Here is a 27,520-nt window from a genome sequence, read left to right on the forward strand (position 1 = left end):
TTTTTTACTTTTATATTTGTTTTGTTTAAGTATACTACATTTCTGAAAATTATGGTGTTACCTTTTTTACATTGTGTGTACATATATGACAGAATCTGTAATGACAGGAATGCTCAAACTGGGCTTTGTGCAACACTGTTAACTTGTTTATTCAAACTCAACCACGAATTATTAGTATTTAATAATGCGACGATACACTAAAATTAGCTGGACACTGTCAGAACGACTTGGGCGGGCCTTATTGTGCCCAAAGTTCTAGTTATCAAATTCAAATCCATTTTTGTGTTTATTTACCATATAACTGCAAAGTAACTTTTTGCGTAATATTAAATTGCAAAACTACTTAACCAATTTATAGTAAAATAGAATATTTTTTTGCATTTTAATAATATCCAAAAAGTAAGTAATCATTATCATATTCTAATACAAAAATTTGGTTTGAGTTTGGTATGGCACAATTGAAAATGTCGCCAATTAGCCCATGTCCAACTTACTTACAATGGCTATGCTCCAGCTATTTTTAAAGTATCTCAAAAATGTGTTACCATGGTATAAAACTATCTATTTCTGGGGAAATATTTGTTTCTATAGTTACTCAGATTATAACTTTAAATTCCCTGGCAGGAGGCTCTTCCTCAGTAAGTAGTATTCGGCCTCTGTTAAGTATATAAATAACTAGTACAATTAATATTAAATTGGACGCCACCAGCTTTTTAACGAACGCAGTTCAAAACTAATAAAAAAGGCGGAAATGCTGGAAACACCTTATTAATGAAATTTAAAATAATCAAACAAACCAAAACTATCTCCGGACACAATTAAATCCAAATTAATATTTATTTCTAAGAACAATAAACAAAGTTTCAGCAACAAATAAATTTATTTAAAAAATAATAAGTTCGCATTAACTGCGTATCCAAAAGAGCACAACGAACAAAAGCAGTTATGAATAAAAAACAAACTCAAATTTCTATATATTAAAGATAAGGATAGGACTTATCTATGGAAAGCCGGAATGGTTGCAGCCCTAAACTGGATTCCCAGCTGTTGAAGTGAGTTGAATTTCTAGTCTGGTGGTTCGATCCTTTGTGGTTGAAACTCCCAACCTGGCAGCCGTAGAACAGCGAATATAGAGAATAAAATCACCATAAATTTACTTTGATTTAAAATTTATATAGACAGAGGAAGAATTCAAATACATTCAGAGGTTTTATTGAATTTTTCGAATGAAATGAGAGGTCAATAACAAATTAATTTCTTCAAAAACTCGAAAAAATAAATCAGAAGTGCCACAATACGTGAACAAAGGAATATTCAAAATGTTTGAAAAAAAAAACTAATAAGCCGAATGGCATGTTTACAAGATGGAGAGATACACTCAATTAATGTGTCAAAATTCTAGTCTTGCAACTTATTCAAAATCAAAAGTATATAGGCACACTATTTTTTTGCTCTGTACAGATGAGATACCAAAAACAAATGAGGATTTTATTAAATATGAGGAATTTATTCAAATTCGAAAGAAAGAAATTTATCAATGTGAGGTAGTTAGCAAACATACTATGGTACACATTTTATAACCAGACAATAATTTAGAACATTAAAAAAATGTTTTTATTTGTTCTTAAAATATATTGGAATCTTAGCTTTGACTTTTTTATATACATTTGTTGAATATTTAATAAACAATTAAAGTTTAGTGTATGATTCATTTTCACCTTAGACAAGGTAACCCAATTTTAAGGAAAGTAAGGAGTTTTTTGAAAAAATTATTGTTATATATTGAAATACATAGATACATTGCTTGAGAATTTATTTCTTAAAAATAACACTGTCCAAATGTAAACCATGTAAACCAAACTTTAGATTTTACATAACCACACAGGAAAAAGTCATACATAGGTATTAAATCGGAATTGCGTGAAGGCCAACTTATGTCACCTCTCCTGGAGATCAGTTTGCCATGAAAAAATTTACGAACTCGTGGCAGAGATTATTGGACGTGTGTGAAGTTGCTCCGCCCTGTTGAACCATGTTCTTTGGTTGTAACCATCAAAGTTGGTAATTCAGACTCGAAAACAGACTCTTTTAAGTAATAATTCAAGGCCACATCACAACTTCATCTGTCAGGCTTTCCACAGGCAAGTGCACTTGGCCTGGACCCCTATCGTTATGTACACAGTTAATACTCCCACACACAACAACGCAACTACCGCAATACATGAAGATGGCACTGCTAGGCTATTGACTGTCACATATTGCAAACCAATTTGGATGTTATTTCCTTGTAGCTGAAAACTTTGAGAATAAAAATTGATGAAAATATGTTCATGTTACCTACACTCAACAGACAGAAACCTGTCCAACTTTGATGTTAAATGGACATGTTCTGCAGCAAAAAGAGTGCAAAATACCTTGGAATTCATTTAGACCGATGACTAATCTGGAGCACACACATACTATCATAGAGAAAGCAATTGGGCCTAAAACTTAGTTAACAGCATTGGTTAATGGGTCGAATATCCTAACCAACAATCAACAACAGCTGCTAATACAGAGTCACTGAAACCCGTCTGGAGTTATGGCATTATCACTGCATCCAACTCAAATATAGCAATTCTAGAAATATTTCAGTCAAAAGTACTCAGAATTATTGTAAATGCTCCATGGTATGTACCCAACAACGTTATTGCTTGTGACCTTTAAATTCAGTCAGTTAAAGAAGAAATATCTCGCTTCCTTCCGTGTGATTCATCTCATAGATTTTAGTGTCAATAGTGATGTGTTTTTTAGTTATCCTTCAATCAAACTAAAAAAATTTAAGTGAAAGGAAATTGCCAAGATAGCTTAGATATTGCTTTTAATCATTTGCTCATTGTAAATTTTAAAATTCAAAAATTCGACCCAGAAACAAAGCGAACTAATATTTATAATGTCGAAACACAATTTGGAAAATTTCGAAAATAAAAATTGTGAGTTAGAAAAAATATATTTTGGGAATAATTTCTTACAAATGAACCCATTCAACTCACATTTGTTTGTATACCTGTACACCTACGACTCCATATAAAATCGTTTCGTGGAGGTATAATCCAAGTTTTGTATCTGCAGGGTTCTATTGTAAACGTGGCCTACAATCAAATATTTGTAATGCTATTGTCGAAGAAGATAAAAACAAAAAAATAAATTATATATATATATATATATATCATTTATTTTTACATATAAAAATATATTTATACCCATTTTAAATTTATACTTTGAATTTATTAAACAATAAATCAACTAGATCACAATAAAATCCCTTTTCTACAAATTACAATATAGTTCACTACTTACCAATAAACCCAGATTAAAGAAAATATTGTTATATTAACTGTTTCATGATATATATTATGACTATATTATCTGAAACACGCATCAAATGCAATTCCACTGTAATTTATTATGCAAATATTAAAATTTACTTTTGATGATCACCTTAAGGACTTAAGGAGATTTTTGAGTTTTTTACTGAACACACTGTTTACTGCAACAACTACATAGGCCATGCACCAGAGCAAAGATAGAAGTTCAAATGCAAAGTTCTAGAGAACGGATTTATTTTTGAAATATGTTCAGGGGTGTCCTCTGAATGTAAATCCAAGTGGGCGTCATTTGGGGCGCCCGAGTCAGCCGCCATATTGAAAAACACGTTTTATCGAAATCTTGTGAATCGCGCATCGTACGACAAATATAGTAATTTATACGTACGACAAGTTACTATATTTATTACATATTTTTTATTTGAAACTTTTTTTGCATAAAGCATAGATTTTCAATTATAAGGCTCCAAACTTTTTGCAATATATAGTTAACGGTTCATGATAAATATTGTAAAAAGTTTGGAGCGGCTGACTCGGGCGCTTCCAATGAAGCCTACTTGGATGTAGATTCAGGGGGCACCCCTGAATATATTAAAAAAAACTGTACTCTAGAACTTTGTAAAAAAGTACCCGGCGCTTGGCCTAACACCGACACGCAAAAGAACTAGGTTCATGGGTTGAACCGCGTTAGAATTTAAAAAATTCTTGATGTTTCCGCACCCACTTTGGAGCCATTATCAAGAGACGGTATAGGGTGGTTATTCGTTCATTGATCTGGTCTTAAAAACGCAGCTAAGACCAGCAGTGAGTGTGTGTTAATGTCAACAGTGTTCTTGATGGTAAGCATATTATTTTTATTTTCTGTTTCAACCTCTATATATTTTTTGTTTCAGCTTTTCTTTTCCTCGGTAAAATTTTAAGGAGTAGGCAGATTGAGGTCTTGGAATCAACCAGGAAAAAGGGGTGATTCGTTGCATTGAGTAGGCAGATTAAGACCACGGATTCGGATCACTTCTTACCAATGAACGAATAACCACCCTGTTCCCACCCTTCTCTTGATAATGGCTCCAAAGTGGGAGCCGAAACGTAGAGAATTTTCAAAATTCCATCGCGGTTCAACTCGTGAACCTAGTTCTTTTGTTCACGTTGCTTAACAGAGCGCTAACGTGTTAGAATTGATATAAAAAATTCCGTTTTGGAGATTTTTGTTGAGTTGATAATGACCAAATAAAAGTCATAATTGAAGAGGATCGTCATATAACTATTCGAGAGGATGCGTTTGTTGTAGAATCAACCAGAATTCTAGAATTGGATTTTGATACAAAGGTACTATAAAAAAATTAAGAGATCTAAATTTTTTTTTTAAAACTCCCTTTTGAAAAACGACTTTTTGCAAAGGCACATTTTAGAAGATAATGGTAAAAATATTGACCTAATACTAGACTGTAACACACGATGGAACTTCTTGTCATATATGGTAGGCCGAATTCTCAAATTAAAATCGTGAGTTTTTAAGACGTTACTAGATTTGAAATCAAATGTAAAATTTACAGACGAAGAGACCCAAGACCTTCATTACAACTTGGAAGTAATAAAAACTACTGTTTTGTCATTATGTTGCCGTGATTCAAACGTTGCGCCTCTAATTATGCTAGAGGAACTTAATCTTTAGTCAAACGATCTACGTGGAAAATTAGCCAAATCTCTTAGAAAGAGAATAAAGGAAAGGCGAACAAATATATACGATGTTTTGCAAGATTTGCATAACAATGAGGGTTTTTTTTAAACTGCTGTCACAGAATATTTCATGAAACCATCTTCGGATGATATACGAATGTATATAGTGGAACTGTTGAAAGATAATTCTGCACAAAGATGTTAAATACATAGCCATAACCGAGAGCATCGGACGCAATTACCACCAGTGACGAGGAGTTGACAAAGAAATAAAGAAAGTGACTGTAAATAAATCAATTTCAACAGTAAACACAGATATCCATTCCATTATTAGGGTAGAAATTTACGACAGCGCTGGCGGCGGTCGCGAAGTTTTTTGACTGCAGCGTATAATTGCTTTCGATAATGCCTACAAGTGTTGAAGCCGAGCGAACCTTTTCATCCGTCATATATAGTCAACTAAAAAGTTCCTAGGAGACAAAATTTTAAATGCCTTGTCATTTATGATCACATTTTCAAGAAAGAACGAAAAAAAATTATTTGACTTAACTGATGTACGATGAAAAGTTCTTGAATAAATATTTTTTTGTTTAAATATTGTGTTCATTTTGATAATTACTTGAATTTGAGATAGTAAAAGATAATAGGGTCCTTGCAGTGCTTGGTAATTTGGGTATTTAACATATTTAAAAATTTATATATCACTTCTTATTTATAAATTTGGTTTGAACTGTATTTTATTATAACTGAAAATATTATAAATCGCAAATATAAATTGATGATAATTTGAATAATAACACGTGACAGAAAACATGTTAATATTGGTTACTGCGGTTGTGACGTAGAAACTAAGTAAATACTGAAACGTGGTCGCCGCGTGTCGCCTTTCAAACGCCATTCTGTGGTTGTGAGTGGAGGTAATTGATTGTTTAGTGTGATTTTTGTTTTAGGAAGGGTTTCCAAGACTATTCTAATTGAAATATCGGCCGAAATAGGATATCGAAGCAAGATCGAACAATCTATCTAAGGTAGATGCTTTCATGGTTGCTATGTTCTTTGCTAATAATCAATTATTAACTTCAGTTGAAATATGTGGAGTTAAAAACACATACTAATTGGACTTTCTTATAGTAACGTCATTATCACATTTATTTGCTTGAACTTTATTAAAATGTCATAAGGTTATATTTTGATTAAAGCTTTCGATGTCAAAACATTTGTATTATCTTTCAGTGCTGATCGAAGCACCTATGAGGATGCTGCCATTGGATACGTCCAATTAAAACGAGAAGGTGCTTTCTGTATTATAAAAGGTAGAATATGTCCTGAGCACAAAGTACGCAACCGATATTTTGTTTCTACTGCCAAGGAGAAAAATTTAAGTTGCCATATATTAAAGTATTTTATAAAGTATACATCCTGTAATAAATTAGGTGTACACCAGCTTCTGATGGGCTTTATATCAGAAGGACGCAGCACTGCAGTTGCTTTCCAGGAATATGCACAGACACACGAGAGAAGAAATCTGTCGAGAAGCTTGTTAATGCCACAAGTAACCGAAGTTATAACAAGTTGTGACATCAACTTCGTTATGGACGTATTATGACATCCTGCATTTATGAAGTTGTAAAACACCAATAGGCACGTTAGTGGAGCAAATTGTGGGCAGTTTAAAAATAAAGGAAACTGTAGCGATGCAAAGAGGAAAAACATTTGAAAAAAAAATATTGCTGATCATTGAAGCACAAATGAAAATTAAATCATAACCTGTAGGATTACTACTATCACCCTAGTATCCCTACTTAGGAGCATCTCCAGATGCTATTAATGATCAATATGAAGAGAAATAATATGTCCCTCGAGTGCAAAAACATATAATTTATGTATAAAAGATGGGTTAATAACAAATAAGTGTAAAGCACAAATAAGCCTGCAAATGCATTTATTTAATAAGAAACGGAGTTTATTCTGGGTTGCAGATCCATCATTCGAAATTAATAATGAAATTAGCGTTATTCATGTGGAGTATGACAATGTCTATGTAGAAAATATAATGTGCATACCATTTCTGGTTCAATAATATTAAGTCTGTTTACTTACTTTCTACGTCACACTCAGTCATATGACAACAAATGCGTTTTGGCGCGCCATTCAGTTATTTAAATTTATTCATTTTTTTAATCTAATTTGCCGTTTAAAAAAAATTAAAAAATAGTGTGATTAAGAAGATATACTAAACGTAGTTAAGGTATAAAAAAAGTATGCAAGGACCCTATTATAAAAATTATAGATACTCTATCTACAATATTCACGAAAATTCAGTCAATTAAAAAAAATAGGAAAAATTACGTATTAAGGAATTGAAGAAAAAAGTTGCGTAATTACGTAATTGGCATTTCCGGAATTCTGGAAGCACTAGAAATATCCAACTCAATTTTATGGGACCTGGTGAGTATTAATTATCACTATTAATAAAAAACCCTTCAATCGAAATATCCATCTGCCAAACTGATATAGTATACAGATTTGGTACTAGATCTCGTTAGGGATCAAATAAAGGGTTTCGTATGTGCCTCAGTTTAACCCTACTCTTCATCGATATCGGATATTCGCTGATTTTCACCGGACCGTAACAAGATTTTCTTGTATTTGACTGGTAGGAATTGCTCATGTTACCTATTTGTGTTTTAATTCCTTGAGATATTTGTTATTATTTTATTATAACTATTGTTTTTGACTGATAGTCAGCAATTATGTTTCACATTCTATTTAAATAAATAAATAATTTTAAGATTAATGAGTTTCTGTTATTGATGATGACCTTTGAACAAAAAAAGTAAGATAAGTGTATAAATTCACAAAAAAGAAGCTAAATTCCCATATCCGTCTATGAGACGGATGTTCCTCATAAATCAAAAAAATTATGTTTCGTCTGACAGGTTCATAAATAATTATCTATCAAATCTACTATACAGTCGAAACCGATTATAACGACATCGTTTACAACGACCGATCGGTTATTACAGCCAGATGTAAATGCCCGCCCGAATCTCGAGGACACTATTCCGCAAATATACCTCCTATAACAACATCGGATACAGCGACATATCGCTTACAACGACGAAACTTTATCGATATTCATCGACTATAACAACCAACCGCTTCTTGTCCCAGTCAAGTGCTATAAATTATACAGAATATTGAAAACAGCAAAGATACTAAAAGTCTTTTGTTCTGGATACAATTCTAATGATATCGGAAGTTTGGGAAAAGGTCACACAGACCACTATAGCCAACTCCTTTCGCCATGCAGGTTTCAAAGATCTCTCTCCATCACAAGCGGAGGACGACGATGATATTCCGTAAGCGAGAATGATACAATCTACAGATGAAGATGACAACGTTCCACTTGCTGAATTGGTTGCTCAGTTGCAAAGATCTACTGCTACAGAGATAGAATTGAGATAGAGGAATTTATTGGAATAGATGACAGTGTCGCTGTGTGCGCCTTAGCTACCGAAGAAGAAATTCTTGCAGAAGCTGAAAGTAACAATCGTAACACTGAAGAATGGTTTCCTCCAACAACAATTTCCGAGGCTCTAAATGCTATGACTGAAAACTTTAAAATCTAGAACTCGTACTATAAGCAGCTAAGTACATTTTGTATTCTAATTATTTCTTAATAAATATTTCATTTCTGACATTTCATTTGACAAGTTCACATACATAACTTATAACTATACTAGATAGATACCTATGATAATATAACTACACAACTAATATAACTACTGTACTTGGATATATGTATTCCTTATAGCAACTATCGGATATAACGTCGGCAATTATACGGACCCTTCAATGTCGCTATATCAGGTTTTGACTGTATTTACCAATCTGTAACCTATAATTTTATTTTCGTTCTGAAAACCTGTTTTTTCGGGAATACCTCGATTGAAAACTGGGAAACAGTTTATTGGTATTTCAGTTAGAAGGATTATACTTGCTTCCCAAATAAGGAACTTACAGATATTGTACCAATGAGCAAAATATTGGCACACATTTTCTTCTTAACTCTTACTCTAAAGCTAAAGTATGGTAAACTTTTGTCAGCTAATAAATTGATTGTAAGTAAATAAAAAACTTGAAAATTGAGTACTAAATTCGTTGATTTCTACAACTCCATGTTATTTAAACATTTTTATCTTTGGTATAATTTTTTTGGTGGTTATTTATAACTAAATCAATCGCAAATTAAAAAAGTTTGACATTTTAAAAAAATTGCATAATAAATATGGGAATAGTCGTGAAAAATAATAATTATAGATATATGTTATGAAAAAACCTCAACGCTTGATTAAAATTTAAATCTATGTAGACCACATGTAGAAGTAGGTATTTTGCCAAAATGGTAAATATTGTGCCAATGGAGTACAAATAATGCTAGCTAATGGTACTTTGCTCAAACCCATCAAAAAGGAATGAATTCTATCTTTGCTGTATCGTTCGTACATAGGTGATCGCAAGAAATATAATATCAAAAGCATTGTCCTTTTAGATATCTGTAAACGCTGCTGTGGCGTCAAAGCTTGGATATTCTTTTTTGTACTGGATCGGTATAGTTCCATACTGTAAAATAAAATTAGTTTAATATCGTATACAATTGCAGAGAACATTAATAATAACAATTAAAATCTTGTCCCTTGATTAGAAGTTGTTTATGAATTAAAATTTTATTTACCTTGTAATATCTAAAGCTAGAGAAATCATCCATGGTTTCCATGTTTTGGTACCAAAACAAGCCATTGACGTTAGATGAATAATCGGTTTAGCAATATAAATACTTTCTGCAATCAACTGTCTTTTACTTATAGTGGTTTCAAGCAACTGATTTCTATTATCGGCTCCTAATTGTGGTAATGGTTTCCAGTCCCTTAAACCTAAAAGTTTACATTGAATGACAAATCTCAATTGATTAAATAAATGAAACAAATGTTTTTGTGATTCCAATAAATTTCTAATATAACATAACAAAAAATATAAAAAAAATCTTTATGACCATTTATAAGCGAAATATTCCGAGTTGTATTTAATCTATTGTTAGAGGAAGTGTTTCCTATCTTTTGCTTTCATTTTCCACTCTTGAATTTATCTGTCTTTTTCTCTTGGGTCTTCTATTATGTTTATGTAACATATTTTCTTTGCTCTGTCTCCTTTTCTGCTTGTTCTGTTTTTAGTTGTTTTCCTAAAATCTGGCAATTTTCTGTATATGCTCTGTTCAAATTAATGAATCTCATTGTTTTGTTCAGTACTATTTTTCCAAATAAAAAAATTGTTCATTATTTATTCTCCTTTACCATTATTTCGTTTCAAGTATTTTCCTTTCCTGCATATTCAATTCCTCTTACGAGAATGTATTGATATCTAATTAACCTAGACCAGTTCCATCCATAAATAAAATATTGCGTTACCATAGTCCACCGAAATTGTGAAAATTTAAAAATTGGAGTATCGAGCCATCAACAAGTATCTGTATTTAAAAGGGTTAAAAGGTAAGCAGATTTACTAAAATATGCTTAATACCCTTGGTGATCAATGTCCTTCGTATGCGACCGTGAAAAATTGGACAGCAAGCTTCAAAAGAGGTAAATTTTCCATTGAAGATGATGACCAATCAGGAAGGCCAGTTTCTGGTTCAGTCTCCGAAAATATCGATGCAGTTCATGACATGATTTTATCAGACCGTCGAATTGGGTCAAAACGGATATCTGAAGCACTGAATATTTCATACGAACGCTTTCATTATATAGTTTACGTCAATTTGAACATGAGAAAAATTTCTGCAAAATGGATACCCAAATGTTTGAATGTTGACCAACAGTGTGCAAGAGTAGAAGCATCGCGTTCGATTTGAAAACGATGTAGACTTCTTAAGCCAAATTGTTACTATGGATGAGACATGGTTACATTTCTATCATCCAGAAACAAAGCAACAATCGATGGAATGGCGACACTCTGGTTCTCCAAGACCTAAGAAGTTTCGTGTCCAAAAATCTGCTGGAAAAGTTCTTGCTTCAGTTTTTTGGGATTGCCATGGAGTAATCATGATTGATTTTTTGGATAAGGGTAGAACAATAACTGGAGATTACTATTCGACATTACTGACCACTCTACGGGAAGAAACTAAAGAGAAAAGGCGCGGAAAGCTATCCAAAGGTGTTTTGTTTTTGCAGGACAACGCTCCTGCACACAAATTTCATGTAGCCATGCAAAAAATTCGTGGTTTAGGGTTTGAATTACTAGAACACCCTCCTTATTCACCAGATTTGGCTCCGTCCGACTATCATCTCTTTCCTCAACTGAAAAAAAGTTTAAAAGATCATAAATTTTCTTCCAACGAGGAGGTAATAAAAGCTGTGGAGGTCTGGTTTGCAGAGCAAAAAGAAACATTTTATTTTGAAAGGTCTAGAGATGTTGCAGGTTCGCTGTAATAAATTAAGAGTAGAATATGTTGTGTAATAAAATATTTTGACATTTTAATTTTGTTTGGTTCTATAGTAGGCTAAGAATTTTTCAATATATCCTCGTACATATATATATGAGGAAAAGTCATTTGACCGGTCCTGATAGGAATAGTGTTAATAAGTTTGTAACAGCACTAAAAACTAAAAAAGAAGAGGAAAACGAGATCAGAAGCTTTTGCACAATCCCAACAATCCCCTTCTACAACCAGCATACTTCAGTTTATAACAGCAATCGCTGGAAGTCTTCATCATTTTCTTTGCACCATTGTGCAAATAAGCGCGTATTCATTGCATTGCTTCTTATTTTTTTAAGTGCATTAATCACAAATTGAAGCGATGTTGCAATCTATAACTTAAATTTTTCTCTACTAGATGTTATCGGTGGATAACACAGTTACCACTGGTATAATTCTTATAAAATGGCTTATAAACCCAGGATATCGCACAACCATGACAGGACTTCCTCTGTTGTCACATTCACAAACAATTTTGTGAATAGAATTGATTTTTCCTTAAAAATATCTTTCAAGACATTAAATATTAATTCACCTTTAGTATTTGTAGTTTTCACGAATAGTAACTCTTCATGAATTTCTTTGCCCATAACAAATCAAACATATGTCAATAATAATGCTTCATTGCCACATAAATTCTTTTGAGTATATCAAATTATAAATATAGCAGATTGCCTGGAAAAGATTTCTTCCCATTAAATTACCATTTTTTGTTTGTTTTCTGACACTGGCAATCACTAATATCAATTCACTTTACTTTTCTTTTGAAAGATTGTAAACAAATTCCTTCACTGTCCAACAAATTAATAACTCTTATCCTTGACATTAGTATTTATATTGGTGACGTATCAAACCAATTCATGCAAAATTAAAATCAGATACGTTGCGGACAGGACGACGACCGGAGCGGCTACCGCAAGTCCCGACGCGTTGTACTGAATATGCAAGTTTTTACAAGTAACAGTCAAGCTAACATCTTAGTCCTTCACTACCAAATAAATTTTCATTGACCCCCATCGAGTCTCCCGTGACCCCTGGTGGTCTACCTGGAATCACGGCACTAGACCAACCCTCACAATTACACTGTCTGATAAGCATTGTGCTGTTCACCTCTGGTCTCTACAGACAATAATTTATTATCTAAATATGCAAGGGTGTAAGTATGAAGTTTGGTGTAGTGTAGAGGTACTAGTAAACAGCATGAATCTAGAATCTATATAACTAATAATCAAATAATTGGTTATTGACTGTAATTTCAAGTAATGGAAACTAGTTGCTAGAACAAATTAGTATGAGCTTTCCTAAAAATAAGAGGAAATATTAGTTACAATACAAACCTATTGGTGGAGAAGAATCTATCTTTCTCATAACTCTCCCAGAACGTTTCAAAGTGAAAGAAATTGAATCAAATTCAGATTGTGATATATTTCGTTTCTGATGAGTTATAGTTTTTCTATTTAATACTGGAATCGATGGATTCTGAATGATTGGTTCTTTATAGTGGAATATTAAAAACATTCTTGAAATACATCTAAAAAATAAATTATTGTTTATTCACTGTGTGTTATTAATTCTACATTAATTAAAAGATTTTCGTTTTGTTAAGTTGAATGAGGATTTTCAAAATTTTCCTGTCTTAGCTACTACTACTGGCACTACAGCCCTAGAAGAGCCTTGACCTCGTCCCTCCATTCCTCCAGTCATCACGGTTTAACACCTAGCTCCTGAAGATTCTCTTTGACATCATCCTGCCATCGTTTGCGCGGTCGCCCAGGGGGCTTCTGCCGGTACGCTTTGCGAATCCCCTGCTTTTCAGACGTACACTTCAAGTGGCCTTAGCTGGTTACTCCATTCAATCCCAAGTGTGAAATTGTTGATTTCCCCTATGCTACCCATAATTTCTAAACTAATTGCAGATAACACAACTTAAGCGAACTTTTCCTGTTTCAATTCATTAGTTCTATCACTATTAAGTTTTTTATCTGTAACAACAGGTATTCAATAAAAATTTGTAAGCAACCCCATTTCTAAGAGAAAGTTAGCCAATTAGTTGATCTTGCAACAGTTTTGCAATCAAAATAAAACTTTAAAACTTTTGAGCGTTGAGCGCATAGGGATACAACTCGGTAGTCAGTATTAAATCAGTTGATGCAGACAACTCAGAGTACAGAAAGAATATTGCATCCATCCCTACCATTGGATCCAAAAAGTTGGTTTATTTACAGGATGCTGTCTAGCAAAAATATAGATTTTGGATGGGAAGAGAATGAAAAACCAGTTCATCTAGTTGTACAATGCCTTACTAATGTAGACAGATGCAGATACAATAATCCTTATGGTTACACTATGTAACCCTTAAATATTCATCTATCTAATTAACCAAGTTATTGTCTACAGTTACAAGTCAAAAATATTGTAGTTAAACTCAAGTTAGGTTGATTGCCAATCCACAAATTCAATTTTATAGACAGTTTCTTAGAAGTTCTTTATCATTTCACTTACTTGAAAATTTGTATTGATACAATAATAATCCATTTTCCAGTGTTGCCCCAAAGTTTACTTGCTGAAAGTTCACAGAAAACCTCAGAATATTCAATCACAGTCAACCAGAGTTTGATCTTTTCCACACTTGCACTACTGTCAATTTGATAAGCTTTCTTAATAATTCTATCATTAAACATAACAAGAAGATTAGAGAGACAGTAAATTAGTTCCGACACTATATGAGAATTATTTATTCTACCTGAAAGATGAAAAGGTAACAATTTAGCGAACGAATATGTCATTATTGACTTTAATATAGTGCTTTTGTAAATTCATCATTTATGGTGGTGTGATACACTTATAACTAGATGCATTTTGAAGAGTTCTATACTTCACAATCAATATGGATTTTGTAATATCAATTTATATAGGTTTATCATATCTTGTAAATGTTTCCACTATAAACTGTAGTTAATGGCACCCAAAATTAATTGAAAAGCTACTGACATAGACTTTGTGGTATATTATGTTGTATCGAAATAAGTTACAAATATCACTCTGCATTATTTCGAGACTGAAAATAGTTACCTTTTAAAAAGTTGGGAGTATCGATATTCCATCACTTTCTGCCAAATTATTTTTAAATAAATAAAACTCAATTTACTATTGCTTTTAATTTGTTTTTTCCCTATTCGCCCATTTTCGTAAATAAAATACCAATGAATAATTTGCAGACATAATAATCATTATTATGATTTGACAAAATATATTCTAAAATTGACTATAAGTCAAACAAATAATTACCTGCCAAGAAATAAGATATCCATTTCACACTTGTTTCCCAATCTCCAATATTGTTTGGGTTTTTGCTTACCCATGATTTATATGATTGGTATAATTCTGGCAAACTAAATAATAAAGAAGACATTTTAATGTTGTTATAACATAATATTCAACGTGAATTATTAAATAATATTAAGACTTGTTAAAAAGTAATTATGTATGGCCCAAGTCCAGAAGTTACGAGATTAGGTTATGTTAGATTACATCTTTCATAAGTCATCTCTCTTCTTCATTTTTTAATCAGCCAGGAACTTATTTTCAGTTATATATTTGTCACCGAAAAATTGTAAATACCGTTAGATTATAACCTATCCCGCAAGATTGTGAATTGTTGAAAGATTGTAAACCGTAACATATTGCTTACAATTTAACGCATTATTTTTCAATAGAATCTAATCTATCGAAGTGAAATTGTTAAAACACAATCTTACATTTGTTAACTGTCAACTTAATCTAACCATATAATTAATTCTATAGCTATGAGTTATTTTCAACACTAAATCAATTTACAATCATAAAAACACTGATTGTTTACATTCGACCAATCAGGTCTACTCAGACCTTAACCCAGAAATAGTTTTTGATCAGTTTCCTAACGACGCTTTGTTTTCGGCGGAAATCCAAACTTACAAATCAACCCAGGAAAACCTTTAATCATTTTATTTTCATGCTTAATTACTCTGTTTAAAGTTTTTTATTCAATTGCAAATTTCAATGCTTAATAGTTTTTATTGAGAAGTTATACCCAGTGTCTGCACGTGTTGTACACTATATTTTACCGACGACTTTACAAAGAAAACAGTTGTTGATGTCCTAAAAGAAACAAATTCCTTCTTTCCCGAAACGGAAAAAGCATTAAAAATTTTGATCGCTTTACCATGTACAGTAGAGCGACCCCTTAGCAGCCTCAGAATCACCATGACAGAAGATCGCCTTAACGGTCTGGCTATGATGAGTGTACACAGAGTTATAATAAATAAAAACCTAAATAACTTTAATGATAAAGTAGTTGAAAGTTTTGCAAAAATCATCGCAGGTTATGTTTAAATTAAATATTATTTTTGTTAAAATAAATAATTCTTACTGTGTTTAAAACTTTGATTTAGTTATTGTGCTGACGAGGGTTTGTGAAGTTTTATACATTGATATTAAAACAGTTCTTTTATAATAGTCATCGAGACAAAGACTTCCAAAGTGTAACGCTTCAATTTGTTAACTTTAGTAAATCACTGTAATCATAAAATAAAACACAATTAAAAAGAAAAGCCTTTTATATTTTACAAATTTAAAATACAATACTTATTGTTTATATTTTAATAAAATATCTTTTAAGATTTGTTACAATAGTGCTTCTATAGAAGATAGGAAAATTTTACCCTCTGTGGTACAGTGAGGTTCAGATATGAGCTGGTTGGACATTTCATTTCACTCAAGCCCAATTTTTTACAAGTGATTGTATGTAAATTACACAAAGTATTGAATGACTGACTTTTTCTGTTATTTCTTCCATGACTAAAGTCACTTTTACAAGAATATGTTGTGAACCTATCGAAGTATTGGATGAATTACTTTATGAGAAAAATAACAGTCAATTCAGAAATGAAGTACAATAGAGAACAAAACAGACCTTGAAACTTCTGGAAATTCCATCGACAAAGCAGTAATGGTGAATTTGCTGTTTACTTTAAACATTTTGTCAACTCGTTGAACAAAGTCATCTGAAACGGCAGATTTGCGCCCTTGGTCCCCTTCATCATGCCCATCACTCATGAAGTTTCCCTCATATACATGACTCATTCTCCGATGGATTTCTGTAGCACTATATCCTTCAGCCTGTAGAAAACGAGTGTAGTGCGAGAGCTTCGCAGTCGGCTACAGTGCATGCCCTCTTTCTTCTGACCGTGTAGCGTTGTCACGAAGCAATCGATGGTTGAAAAAAAACAGCCCTCGTAATATCTAATATTCATTTTAGAGCCATCTATATTTTGTTACATTTTGAATTTGGCGCTTGAAATTTGAAACTTTTTAATTTGATTATTTTTATAAATATCCATGTCTATTCAGAAGATTTCAGTCTCTGAAGACGATAAGTTCGTATCGAAACCCGCTTTAGACAATGTAAATTGTGAGTATTTAAGTGAATATCTCCAACAGTTAAAGAAACTCCAAAAGAAATTTAGCAAAATGTGCAAAAAAGAATTTAAAGAATAAATTCACAAGAAAATTAAAACAGGACAATCAAGAAACAATTGTGTGACTCTAAAAAAGGAAATTAGTTTTGTATTAAACTGGGCCATTTCATTTGTAAGGAGCACTAAACAGTTTCATATGTAAAACTTAGTAGATTAGAAGTAAAGTAAAGAAAATAAAGTTTAATACATTGATTGCAATCATTTATCATCATTAACAATATATCTGGGTCGGAAGCTATCTGACCATACCTCATATGTTATACAATACCACATTTGAAGGTTGATGTATAAAGTATAATTTCTACATAAAAAAATTGAACATGTTTAGTTAGTACGCAGTTGATAGTCTCCATTTTGTGTAATGTATCTAACCCAAGGTAAAGCCTGGTATCCACTTTTTTCAATAATCTTCAAGTATCTCACTTGTATACCTGAAGTGGTGAAATAAGGAATTTCAAATTTAACTTGTATTGGTGGTTTTCCTTCCGTATCTTCACATTCAACACTGGGAAGTCCAAAATGAGCTCTCATTAGATATTCCTTGCCTCCTGGAAATGATTTAATGCTCCAAGTAATAGCATTTTGTTCAGGAGCATATTTTACACTACCAATAGTTGTTTTGAATTTAGGAGAGTCGGCATCGTGAGGCACTGGAATGATTATTTCAACATTATTTGCAGTAGATCGCCTCTTAAATTGTGATCTAGCCTTAATCATGTATTCAACTCTACTATGTGCATGCCGTTCTATAACAGATTCAATCCAAATTAGAGGTTTAACATGTGTATTCAAACGGTACGACATTAATTCAAATTCACCATCAGGAGGAATAAATGAGATAGTTCTGTCAATTTCAAATCTAGATAATCTAACACACTGGTGAAATTTAACATCTTCCAACTCCACAGATTTAGATTTCCCTCTCCCCGTACTTTCGAATAATACTTTGTCATTAAGCCCTAGTCTCAATTCAGGCATTCCAGAAAGATATACTCTCATTTTGATAGCCCCCACTATTTCACTTCTAAGAACGTTGCCATTAGCACTTGCTAATAAGTTTACAGATTCTATTACATCTAAAAATACTTCATTTTTTCTATACTTGATCCCTTCAGAACGCCACGATACTGCATTTGTTACAGCAACAGGAATTCTGGGTTGTATTTCTAGCTTGTGGCCCTCTTGTGTGATATATTCTTGAAGAATTTTGCTGTCAGTGGTTTGAGGGTATCCAAAATCAAGAAGCTCATCCAAAAGCTCATAGATCACAACAAAATTATCCCTTATACTTTCTTCTTCGAGTTCTTTAAAATATTCAGTCATAACTTGGACAATTTTATGTAAAAATACAAATACGAGAGCTATGTTCCCATTTTTCTTTGTAGTACTTACTATGTAAAGATTGTTAGTCTTGATGTAAGAAAAAGTACATTCAGCAATTTGTAAAATTGGAGTTACGAGCCCTTCTTCCTCTTTTTCCATCAACAAGGGCATGAATTTTTCGATAACTCCCAGATCAATATCGCCTCTGTAATTTCTAGAAATGAGAACTTTTCCTTTAACATCTAAAATATATATAGCAGAACAGGACATTTTGATTAATATTATTTCTATATAAACTTTAAGCCGATTCTTATGACTTTTTATTTTATTCTGGAATGTCCTACAATCTTTGGGATTCTTGCATGAAATCCTGCAAATGAAAATATTAATATTTCAAAGTAATAACCAAATTACTATTACTTACTACATAATGGCATCAAAGGGTTTAAAATTATAATTAATCGTAATTTTATTATATAAAGTAATATTATCAATTTACATTAAAAATTACACGTTACATAGTACTTATCATAAATGACATTTCCCATCTGTCAGTATTCTTCTGTTCTTTAGTATGATATCGTTAGACCTACTAAAACATTTTTCAATCCACTATACATTATCTACAACTCGACATCATCAAATCCCGATTTTGCCTAATACATATCTGATAACAAGAACAAAATACAAAATAATTTTTCCATATTAAGGCCTGGAACCGTCTATGAAATTGTGTATTTATCTTGAGACTTACATTAAAAAAATCTAAGTAGATTCAATGTACCAAATGTGATGAGAATGTAATTATACCTATTTCTCATTTAATCTATCTTGTAATCAGTTTAGACAACTTCTTGCAATTACCTCAATAAAAATAAGAAACAAAGCTTATACATGAATAGATTTAAATATACAAGTCCACTTTTATTAGATGGCGAATCAACAGTTGCAGTAGAAAATAATGTAAGGTTATATGATGGAGATCAAAAGGTGAAACTGATTTTGCCATTTGAAATTTAGTGTTTACCTTTAGATTTTTTAGACGTCTTTTGAAGGAGGGGAGCTGATAATAACCACACATCGAATTTTATGGGGCCGTCCAGGACAGATACCTAGAGGTCAAACATGTTTATCCTTACATTTGAGTTTTGTTGTCTTTGTTGAGGAAGAATCACCTAGTGCATTTAGTTTCAGTAGATCTCGAAAGATCATTCTACATTTAGCTGAATCAAATGGTAAGAATGCAAATCTCCAACTTACAGATCATATAAATAAATTTTTTGCTACAATAAAGGCTTTCTTATGGAGAGATTTCATATATTTTTTTCTTGAAAATATTCCTTGTAAAGCATTGATCAAAAGTTTTTATACTATCTTACTAATAAAATTCAAAATCTCAATGCTAGTTACAGAACACCAGATGATAATTGACTAAATTATTTGAAAAAAATCCCATCACAATAAAATAAAATAGGAAACACAATACCAGACACAGTAATGACAATATGATTAAAAGAAATATTTTTGGCTGAATAAATGCTTGTCTACAACATTTGTTTTTTCCAAGACAAACTTTGAGAATTGGTATTTAAGAGACCCAGAGTTACACTAGAGTCTTTAATAGAGAATTCAAACACAATAACTCTTTATTACCAAATATTTTTAACAAGATAAACTTTTTTTTTATGTAAAAAACAAGCACCCTTTTACACTCCAGTAATTCGAGTGGTGCATACCATGTGAAAATGCCTGTGGATATTGATCTTGAACTTCTGTAGGTTATAGTACTCAGGGAAGATGTGCAGTCTTGCACTTCTCTAAAGAAAGGAGTCCCTATGTATTTACCATAATTATGGTAAATTGAGCATGTATACAATCTCTTAAAAAACTTTGACTTTTATTAATAGTATTTTAATTTATTTTTGTTATTTTTATTGATGAAGGTACCACTTTTCTCTATTTATTGAATTTACTGGTTTCTCAATTATCTTAATGATCAACGACAACAGTTAATATGGTTTTTATAGAGTCTTTACTGTAGGAATTTAAATCATAATTTAATTATATTCTTTACAAGTTCTACTAGTCAAAGTAATGTTATATGTAATTTGTTACAGATACTACTAATGGACCCCAACTAACAAGTATTTATAACTTCATAAAGCTATCTTTTAGAGATGGCTATACAAACAATGTTCTATCTATTCTTAATGAAGTGCTACAGACAAAGCAATGGGAGCCCAAATTACCACAAATACCTGTACAAAATAAACCCAATATACCTGTTATTAAACCAAGATTGGGAATTGTAGGAATAGAAAGGAGCATTCAAGCAAAACAAAAAGAGACAGATGCTTCTATAAATATGGCATTTCAAGATTTAAATAAACTTATGGCTATGGCAAAAGATATGGTTAATATATCCAGAACAATATCAACGAAAATTAAAGAAAAACAAGGTGATATAACTGAAGATGAAACAGTACGCTTTAAATCTTACTTATTGAGTCTTGGTATTGATGATCCAGTTACTAGGGATTCTTATAAATCTGATAATCAATACTATCAGAGTTTAGCCAAGCAAATTTGTAGTTTTCTACAACCACATCTTGAAGATATGGGAGGCATGATGGCTCTTAGTGATGTCTTCTGTAGAGTCAATAGAGCACGAAGTTTAGAATTACTGTCTCCTGAAGATATATTGAATGCTTGCAAGATCATGGAAAGTTTAAATTTACCATTGAAATTGTACCAGTTTTCATCTGGGGTAATGGTACTACAGTTAAGTAGCTTGGACAGTGCTAGTATTTCAGAAGCTACTGCTACTTTGGTATGTTACACTTACAGTTTACAGTATCTTTATTGCTTAGTCCTATACATAAGTTAGTTTCTTATATTTGAAAATAATGGGAAATTCTGGGAAAAATTTTAAAACTTTTCGTATGATTTAAAAAATAGCAGTTTAGAATTTGTATGAAAAAAAAAATTCTAACAATATAAATGAGGTGCAAAAATTGAATTGGAATATTATCCTTTTTTCACTTGAAAATGGGACTTTTGTTTTAAAAGATAATGAGCAGGCGGAATACTTATTTGTTTCATGTAAAACTGATTAAGGGGGTTATATAAGATAGGACAGTTTCTGAAATAAGATTAATATTGTTTTTTCAACAACCAACATTAAAAAAAAAATGTAAAAAATATTTTTGAATTTATAATGTGGATAATAACCTTTTTTAAGTAGAGAGAACATGATTATACTCTTATTTGATCGCAATAAAAAAGAACCTACAGAAGTAAACCTGAATTTTATTAACAATATAAAAGGTCAAGCAAAAGAAACTAAACAAATAGTCCTTCAGCTCTTATTTATAGTCACAGTCTTGTGAATCATCCTCACATTCGGCATGCAAAATTCCACATGGTTCACTGGCCAGGAATGTCATAAAAAATTGAAGTTTTTCATTTTGTATTGCAAAGTAACTGCAACGTCTGTAAATGTTTTATTTTTTTCGACTTTGACTTTTCAATTCCTTGGAATGGGTTTATATGTTTGCCAATTTTTTGTCTTTTTTAGTAATCAATTCAAATTTTTTTGAATTATTGTTATGTTGATAGTTTGGTTCCATTTTTATTCTAACCAAGTAAGGTCTGTCTTTTCTAAAAATTAACTGTTTCATGCCTTCTTTACCTATAAACTTTTTCAAATCTTTATCCAGTGCTTTGTAATCTTAAATCAACCAATTTTCTTGAAGTTGTTTTACTGTATCAATTTCCTCGTAGATTTTTATGTATTCTTGAACATTAAGCAGTACTTCATACTTCTTTAGTCTTTTTTCAAGTCTTCCAAAGACCCTATCCGCTGACAAAAATGAGTGCCCTTTGGCTGGGAAGGTTACTCTTATTTCTTGAAAAGAAGGAGGAGGATCATTAATTAGCCATAGAGATAATGAATACATTACAGTCAGAATTTATATTACTTCCTAGAAAATGAATCAAAGCGGGTGCAATTTCATTTGCTCCCCTTCCTTCTTGAGTTTTATTCAAAGTGGATAAAAATGGAGAGTGGGTTTCATAATCAGTTATGCAGAAATTATAAAAGGATAATTGTCTTAAGTAATAAGCCTTAACAATTGGCAATTTAGGAAGTTTTTGCACTTGTTGGAGATTGAAACCAATCACCTGTGAATCCAGTTCTTCTCGCTTCATCAATATATTGAATTGTTTTCCCCTTAATTTGTGAATACACTCTTCAGTTAAAATAGTCACTTTCTTGGTAAGATCACAATATTTAAGCTTATTTTTTTTTTCGAAAGCAAAAACTGCATACATATGATGCTGGGCTTCCGAATCCTATGCTCAAGTTTTTTGAAAATGTATTATAAAAAAGACTGTGTCGAATCTTCAAAGCTTCCTCAACTGTGGAATTGTGATATTGAGACTTACAGGTAAATAGAGTCTCCTGGACTTTTGTCTATTATAGTGCCTTTTTATTCGAACAATGATCTCACCATCTATTTTCTTTAATATCCTCTCCTAACATTATAGTATGTGTAATTGTATGCAAATCTTTATCCAGTGCTTTGTAATCTTAAATCAACCAATTTTCTTTAAGTTGTTTTACTGTACCAATGTCAGTAATGCTAATTAGCTTTACTGACTACAACTCCTTCAAATTCTATAACTTGCCACTAAAAAAAAAAAATATATTTCACTAAATCCTCTAGAAAACAAGTTGTAAACAACACTGAAGTGAAAAATATGTGTGTGGATAAAAGTCTTTTAGAACCTACATCTGATTTCTGATTGTAAAAACTAGAGTGGATAAAGTCTGGTCTGTACCAAATTGCACGTTTATTCATCTGAAGTAATAACATTTTAACATAGGTTTTAAAGCAGATAAAGATCCATTTGAATGATTTGGAGTAGTGGATTAAATTAAAATGCAACTTATGAATGTATCGCCATCCAGAAGCGAAAATTGTAAATTTTGGATAGTATTCCTTTTGCATTTTAGCTCCTCAAATGTTCTATTAGACAAGGGCAGTTTTGAAGTCTCATTGAGTATGTTAAATTGTAACTTTAGGTTAGATGGGCATAAATCATCAATTACCTGTAGTTTGCATTTGGCAAGAGAATTTCTAGACACCCTGTATATGTTGACGTTTAGAAATAAAAAAAAACAGAAATCTCGTTAGTTAAAGTTGGTGGATATGTGTTTTGATATAATTAAATGAATATTTGAATAATAAAAGTTTTGGGTCTAACACCAAATTGCTAAATTATGTGGAAAATAATCAAATCTTCATTATAATCATTATATTTGGAGTAATATTTCTATTATATCGTAGGTAGAAGAAAAAGAATCACTTTCAGCAGAAGAGTTATCTCAACAATTAGGAATTTCTTTAACATTAGCTAAAGAACGACTACTTACTGCGGAGAGGTATGGCAAATGTTGTAGAGACGACTCTATCGAAGGATTGAGATTTTACCCCAATTTATTTTTAACTAAAGAGGAATAGGTAATATTGTTTGATATTCTTTTTAAATTATTATATTCTAAATAAATTAATAAACCATATTTTATCATAAATTATTGGAATAAGTTTTATTTTTAACATATTTATTATTGATACATGATTATGCAAAACAACTCTTTTATTAATAAATATTTACTAATTCAACTGATAGTTGCACAATATATAATATTTCTGAATCAGTAGTTTTTGTTAATCCGTTTTAAACTTTGCTTTTAACGAAGTTATACAAGGTGTTTAAAATAGAATTATCTTTCATAATCTATATACACACATCAATATAGTCTTGGGATATTTGAAGATATTTTATACAATTTTTTTGTTTATGGTTCTAAATGTTCTTGATTTTAGGTCTCTTTTGATTCAAAATTATTTTTTTGTATAAAAAATCAAGAATATTTAGAAGCATAAATATATCGAAAGGTGTAAGAAATAAGAAATTGATATCTTCATGATAAAACCAAAATAATATTAAAAACCTGTAGTTGTAAAGTTTTTCTTATTTTTTCTAAGTATTTCTCAATAAAATTCACTCAAAAATGTAGAGAAGACATTTAACAGGAGAGTAAATGTTGAGAATGTTACAAGGTAACACAATTCAAAATGTTGTGTCAGAGGTGCAGTATGATGGAAATGAGCATAATCTCTATGCTCTTCAGTTCCAGCTTTTCTCGTTTTGTAGTCCTTGTGTTTTTTCAATAACAATTACTCCAAGTTGATTGTATTTAGTGATTTCTTCTCTTGCTATGACCACGTTGTCTTCTAGTATTTTTTATTTTAAAAAATACTGCTTGGTTTATTCTATTTTGATATTGATCTTTGGTTTCGTATAATGTTACCATTGCCCGCCTGGTATTTCTTAGTGTGCCATTTCTTTTGCTTTCTTTAAATTGAATTCTGTGGCATTGTTTCTTATAATTGTTATTTCTATCGAACTAATCACACACAATCATATATACCGGATGGTTCTAAAAATCCCGTCTCTAGGATAGATAGAAAACTGAAAAATATTTGGGCTTTATTCGATAAAAAATTTTCGTAACGCCATTCTTGTTCAAGATGAAGGCGTTGCCGCCAACTACTGTCAACATTGTATTGAAATTTATACGAATATGTTTTGGAAGCTGATACATCCAATGAATTTATTTTTGTCTGACTCTCATAGAGGGCACTAGTTACACGGTTCGTACCAAGTAGTATTGAACATAACTTATTAGTATTAAATTTAAGTGCAAAATTCGTGTGAGTGGGTAAATCATTGATAATAATTGCTCAATTGCAATTATTAAATAGAATCTATTATACAACTAATTAAATATCTGGGAAGAATTGACGTACAAAAAAGTAATAATAATCAAATGTTATTGTAGATCATGTTTTAAGTTATAAACTGTGATAAAAATCTGTTTTTGGGTTAGGATCCACAACCAGCTGATAAATGATCTACCTGAGCTCAGATCATATTTTCCAAAAAGCCCTGGAGATTATATTGAAAAATAAAAATGTCATATTTGACAATTTTTTATTGTAAATGTATCAGGTACGTAGAAAAAAATTCCGTCCTCGTAGAACCGCTCTAAAATGATTCTAGTAATGTTTGGTTAACGATAAAAACACCAAAAATATTCAACACTTATTTATATAATTTATCAACGTTGACTATGTAGCAATACATTCAGGAAATGTTTCATATTTTTTTGTTTCATAGTTTTTATTTCAATTTTATTCAACTATCCGTAAAGCAAGATTGAAAGATGGTCTTATGTTTAACTAAACACAAACAAATCTCGTGTGATCACAATGTGAACAATATATTTTGTTATTAAATTTATTTATTCACAGGGACGGATTATTGAACTAAATTAATGAATAAACAAGTCAAGCTGAATCCTTGAAAATATAATCTAATTTAAATTTAAAGTACGCGTTTTTGCGATTTTTGAACTCTTGCGTAACAAAACAAACAAAATTGTTGTAATGAAATTATTTGAATTATAACAACATATAATATCGATCAAAACAGGTCACATATCGACGCAAAAAAATTGCTAAACAATTCCACTCCGCGCTCTGAATCATCGTTGTTCTTTCTGTTCTATTGTAAGCAAACGTAGCAACCATCTGGAAAGAAAGTTTTTAGTTTTAAAACGTAAATAAATCTGGTCGGATTACATCTTAGTAACGAACGTATTGGATCGTCATTTTCTCAAACGTCAACATCGCAAATCGCATTAGCCCCAATGAAACTCTTGTTGTTGTCTTTCACTTTTCTTTTGATATTTTTGTCATTGTGTTCTGGCACAACCGCTCTCTAAGTCTGGTCGCCTTATCTGCCAATTTTTCTGCCCTAAGCTGACCTGTCAACTCAGCGGGGATATTCGCCATCGGAATCGGTGTTGCTATCAGTTCGTCAGAGAATTTCTAAAGGTCTAATTTACTGAGGTTCTATCGCGTGATCTGTTGGGTCCTCGTACGTCTCGTTGTCGTTCTACTGTGTTCCGTGACAGCGAAGGTTATGTACTGGTGGTCGCCGACAGTATAGGCATTAACAATCCGACATACCTCGATTTGTGTTAGTATTCTATACATATTAAGTATCCAAACACCGGTCTTCTGTATGTTGATGTGTTTCCCGTATTTGCAACTACTAGATTTAGTCTTGTGGCTATTTCCAGTACTAGCCGACCACGTCTGTCAGTTTCCGTCATTTTTCATTTGATTGTCCTTGTGTTAATAAATCCCCCGTGATTCTGAGCTCAAAAAGTGCTTTTAAAAATCTGAGAACAGTTGGGGGTCAGGTAGACTTTGCCTACTATAACCCAGACATGATCGTCGATCGACAGCACTAGCAGTCATCTAGGAGTGGGGGTATCTCTTATCCAGAGTTGGCCGTTGATTCTGTTTCGTTCGTGTCATTCTTTTTGTGTACGGTTCGCACGGGATATCTGTATCATGTTCGGTAGATATCTATGGTAGTAGCGTGTCTACTGTCATACTTCAGCTCAAGTTTACTTGATTTATCTGGTGCATCTGTCTCAAGCGCTCCTCTATCACAGATGGGACGTCGCAGACCTCCCAAAACTCACGAGATGCGTCTCAGGCTGCATCGTTTTTACAATCCACTGTGTAATGTCCCGTTTCGTCACATTTTCTACATTTTTTTGTCCGGTCCTGACTTGCCTTGACTCTCGGATGCGGTAGTGTACCCATCTAATGCCTGTTTGAGCTCTAGTCTAGTCTAAGTTCATGATCTTCATTTGGGTTTTGGGGATCATAGTACTGACATTGCCAGCGTGCTAGAAATCGTCTCGTTCTTTGTCTGTTTTCGAGAGACAGAATCCGTTTTTGGTCTTTTTGAGAGCTGTCACCTGCACGCCATTCTTCGTTGGGTCCACAGTTATGCGTATTTTGTCCGAGTACGTTTCATCTGACCTGAGCTTGATTAGAGTAGTCATTCACTGATTTGTGGGTGTCTCTGTCCCATCTAATACGTCCTTATGTGCCGTATTAAATTTCGTGTTACTGACCAGCCGCTAAGGACTTATAATTTCTATTTTTGTA

The 27,520-nt window shown here is 32.1% G+C and overlaps 3 protein-coding genes across 3 annotated transcripts; 1 reads left to right on the forward strand and 2 right to left on the reverse strand.

Annotated features, from left to right (window-relative positions):
* Window positions 1-3,245: 3,245 nt before the first annotated feature.
* LOC130900077 (peroxisomal membrane protein PEX16) lies at window positions 3,246-15,367 on the reverse strand. The gene is made up of 5 exons (XM_057810415.1): window positions 14,866-15,367; window positions 14,080-14,320; window positions 12,915-13,108; window positions 9,781-9,979; window positions 3,246-9,668 (listed from the first exon to the last, which is right to left on the reverse strand). Exons 1-5 carry the CDS (start codon window positions 14,987-14,989, stop codon window positions 9,410-9,412), a joined length of 1,017 nt encoding a protein of 338 aa, XP_057666398.1. The 5' UTR covers window positions 14,990-15,367; the 3' UTR covers window positions 3,246-9,409.
* A 790-nt stretch (window positions 15,368-16,157) lies between these two features.
* On the reverse strand, window positions 16,158-19,013 carry LOC130900124 (AP-1 complex subunit mu-1). The gene is made up of 2 exons (XM_057810504.1): window positions 18,844-19,013; window positions 16,158-18,789 (listed from the first exon to the last, which is right to left on the reverse strand). The coding sequence occupies exon 2, from the start codon at window positions 18,687-18,689 to the stop codon at window positions 17,421-17,423; it is 1,269 nt and encodes a 422-aa protein (XP_057666487.1). The 5' UTR covers window positions 18,690-18,789; window positions 18,844-19,013; the 3' UTR covers window positions 16,158-17,420.
* Window positions 19,014-19,124: 111 nt separating this feature from the next.
* LOC130900128 (vacuolar protein-sorting-associated protein 36) lies at window positions 19,125-24,015 on the forward strand. Its single transcript, XM_057810518.1, has 4 exons — window positions 19,125-19,409; window positions 19,462-19,654; window positions 20,537-21,249; window positions 23,771-24,015. The coding sequence occupies exons 1-4, from the start codon at window positions 19,314-19,316 to the stop codon at window positions 23,942-23,944; spliced, it is 1,176 nt and encodes a 391-aa protein (XP_057666501.1). The 5' UTR covers window positions 19,125-19,313; the 3' UTR covers window positions 23,945-24,015.
* The last annotated feature ends 3,505 nt before the right edge of the window (window positions 24,016-27,520 follow it).

Source organism: Diorhabda carinulata, chromosome 12 (genome assembly GCF_026250575.1).
Source record: "Diorhabda carinulata isolate Delta chromosome 12, icDioCari1.1, whole genome shotgun sequence".
Lineage (NCBI taxonomy): Eukaryota > Metazoa > Arthropoda > Insecta > Coleoptera > Chrysomelidae > Diorhabda > Diorhabda carinulata.

What these genes read in the sequence shown, in the direction of transcription:
- LOC130900077 (XM_057810415.1), bottom strand. Translation starts at nt 14,989, where the DNA reads ATGTCTTCTTTATTATTTAGTTTGCCAGAATTATACCAATCATATAAA. An exon ending in GTATCAATACAAATTTTCAA is followed by an intron (nt 13,109 to 14,079) that starts GTAAGTGAAATG and finishes TTTATTTTTTAG; the next exon opens with ATGTATTTCAAGAATGTTTT. An exon ending in CTAGCTTTAGATATTACAAG is followed by an intron (nt 9,669 to 9,780) that starts GTAAATAAAATT and finishes TTTATTTTACAG; the next exon opens with TATGGAACTATACCGATCCA.
- LOC130900124 (XM_057810504.1), bottom strand. Translation starts at nt 18,689, where the DNA reads ATGTCCTGTTCTGCTATATATATTTTAGATGTTAAAGGAAAAGTTCTC.
- LOC130900128 (XM_057810518.1), top strand. Translation starts at nt 19,314, where the DNA reads ATGAATAGATTTAAATATACAAGTCCACTTTTATTAGATGGCGAATCA. An exon ending in ACATTTAGCTGAATCAAATG is followed by an intron (nt 19,655 to 20,536) that starts GTAAGAATGCAA and finishes AATTTGTTACAG; the next exon opens with ATACTACTAATGGACCCCAA. An exon ending in CAGAAGCTACTGCTACTTTG is followed by an intron (nt 21,250 to 23,770) that starts GTATGTTACACT and finishes ATTATATCGTAG; the next exon opens with GTAGAAGAAAAAGAATCACT.